The sequence below is a fragment of the Brachypodium distachyon genome, chromosome 3, assembly GCF_000005505.3.
Source record: "Brachypodium distachyon strain Bd21 chromosome 3, Brachypodium_distachyon_v3.0, whole genome shotgun sequence".
Taxonomy (NCBI): Eukaryota; Viridiplantae; Streptophyta; class Magnoliopsida; order Poales; family Poaceae; genus Brachypodium; species Brachypodium distachyon.
Window position 1 is genome coordinate 37,738,828 of NC_016133.3, and position 2,115 is coordinate 37,740,942.

At 50.0% G+C, this 2,115-nt stretch overlaps 1 protein-coding gene across 1 annotated transcript; it reads left to right on the plus strand.

The window, feature by feature from the left end:
* The first annotated feature begins 247 nt into the window (after positions 1-247).
* LOC112271684 (probable poly(ADP-ribose) glycohydrolase 2) lies at positions 248-1,399 on the plus strand. Its single transcript, XM_024461438.1, has 2 exons — positions 248-364; positions 551-1,399. The coding sequence occupies exons 1-2, from the start codon at positions 248-250 to the stop codon at positions 1,190-1,192; spliced, it is 759 nt and encodes a 252-aa protein (XP_024317206.1). The 3' UTR covers positions 1,193-1,399.
* Positions 1,400-2,115: the final 716 nt, after the last annotated feature.

The window sequence follows — 2,115 nt, forward strand, 5'->3', positions numbered from 1 at the left end:
TTAGCCTGGCTCAGGCCCAGGAATTTGGAGGCCTGAAGAAAGCCTTGGCTGTCTGGAATGCTAATCCCATTTAATTTAAGAAGCAAATGGGCAGCAGCTTTGAAAGTTCCGTACGATGTCAGATTGTACCTTTTTTCTTCTATTTAATATGTTTTAGCACACTAGTCACAAACCAAACAAGGGTTGCCTGATCAGGCAAAAAAGCAAAGCATCTCAAGCTCACCTGAGGCACTCGATTTTGTCACGCATGATGCTCAGGGTAGCAACCAAACAGCCCGTCATCCGGAAAGTTTCAATGGAGAGGACTGGTATCCCTAATAATAAAGGGAGTAATGTTTTCGTCGTTGGTTTTGGTACGTCGCAGGTCGTTCCTCTTCTCTTTCTTCGCTCGATTCACCCTCCCTCGAACCCCGATCAAAATAAAATAAAAACAGTCGGAACTCCTTCCCCTGTCCCCTGCCCCAATTCTCCCTTCCCATCTACCTCTCCTCCCCGATGGGCGATCCTGCCGCTGCTCCCGGTTGTGCTCTAGGGCGGAGCCCTCTTCTAGCCGGCGGCGGCGCAGGAACTGAAGGCGCTGGCGTTGGGCCTCGACGTAAGCCGCATCACCTCCGGTGACGTCCTCGCCGACGCGTTCCACGACCTCCGGCAAGCCCTCTCCCTCCCGGTGCTCCCCGCCCACGCCGTCGAGGGCTTAGCACTCTTCTTTGACGACCGCCTATCGCGGATCCACGCGCGGGACTGGTTCTCCGACGTGCTCCCCCGCCTCGCCCGTCTCCTCTTCCCCCTCCCCGCTCTGCTCAAGGACCCATACACCAGCGCCAGAGGTGGTGGAGACCGGGCGCTCGGGCTCCGCCTCCTGGGACCGCAGGACATGGGACTCGTGCTCCTTGGGCAAGAGCTCGCTGCCACGCTGCTCGCCTGCACGCTTTTCAATCTGGTTTCCCACGGCCGGTCAGAGCCAGGCGCCTCCGGTGGCGCCCACGAGCCCATTACTATGCTGAATCGGGCCGGCGAGGCCCCCAATCGCGCCCCCGATGTCGCTGCCATCGGCTCCCTCCGCCATCGATTTTGGCCGGTGCGGCCGTCTACGAGCTCCGGTGTGGCGCCCACAGCTCCGCTTTCGACCACCTGGTGGCCATCGCGTGTGGCGGGCACAGAAGGTGACGGGCGTGGGGAGAAGAAGGCATGAGACCACAGAAGGAGGAAGAAGAAGGCGATTTGTGCTGGCAGGTTTTATTGTTTGGCTATAGCTCTTGCGCTTGTTTTAATCTTCTCGGTTGTTCACCATACTGCATATATTCTGGTAGGTTCGCGGTACATCATACCAAGGCTTGAGTTGTTCAAATAAATTGATGTAGACCGATCTAATGAAGTATGAAGTGCTATATTTGGTGTAGGTTATCAGTGAAAAGCAGTGGCTATTGCCTTAAAAATCTCATTTACTGGAGTAAACTAAGCTTGTATCATTTCATGGGTTAGAAATCCAACGAGTGTAACTCTCATGTCATGTTTCAAGAAAAACTAATTTAAGAACTGATGATTTAATTCTTTTGCTGATCTATTATCTTCTGGAGATATGATAACCAAACGTTGAGTTCTTTTTAGAGTTCTTTTTATATGCTTTCGTAGTGTTCTTCCTCGGTGCTGGACCATAACCCATAGGAAGAATATGGGTTACATTTTGTTTCTTTCTACAATCTTTATCTGAGTTGAAACATTTGGCTAACAGTTTCATTTATTTGGATGGATGGATGGATGAATGAAGATTGCACTAATGCATGCGTGTCGTCATGGACACTGGGAGGTAGTTCAGATTGATGCAATGTATGTCATTTGTAGTACAGTGTTTCACGTGTGTTCTATTTCTCCCCTGAGATAAGGAAGGTGACAGGCTGACTACTCTTTGTGTTTGGGGTTGTTTTGAGTGATTAGCAAATTAATCTACAGAAGTGACATCTGGATGGCCTCTCCTAAGTAAGAAATTTTTAGTGCACTGAAAAGCTACTCCGTATGTTGTTTGACAAACCCAAAATGTGTTGGCAGGGGAGCTTTCTAAGCAGGTATTTAATATTTTCTCCACTTAATTTACCAACAAGGCAGTGCAATTCGTAT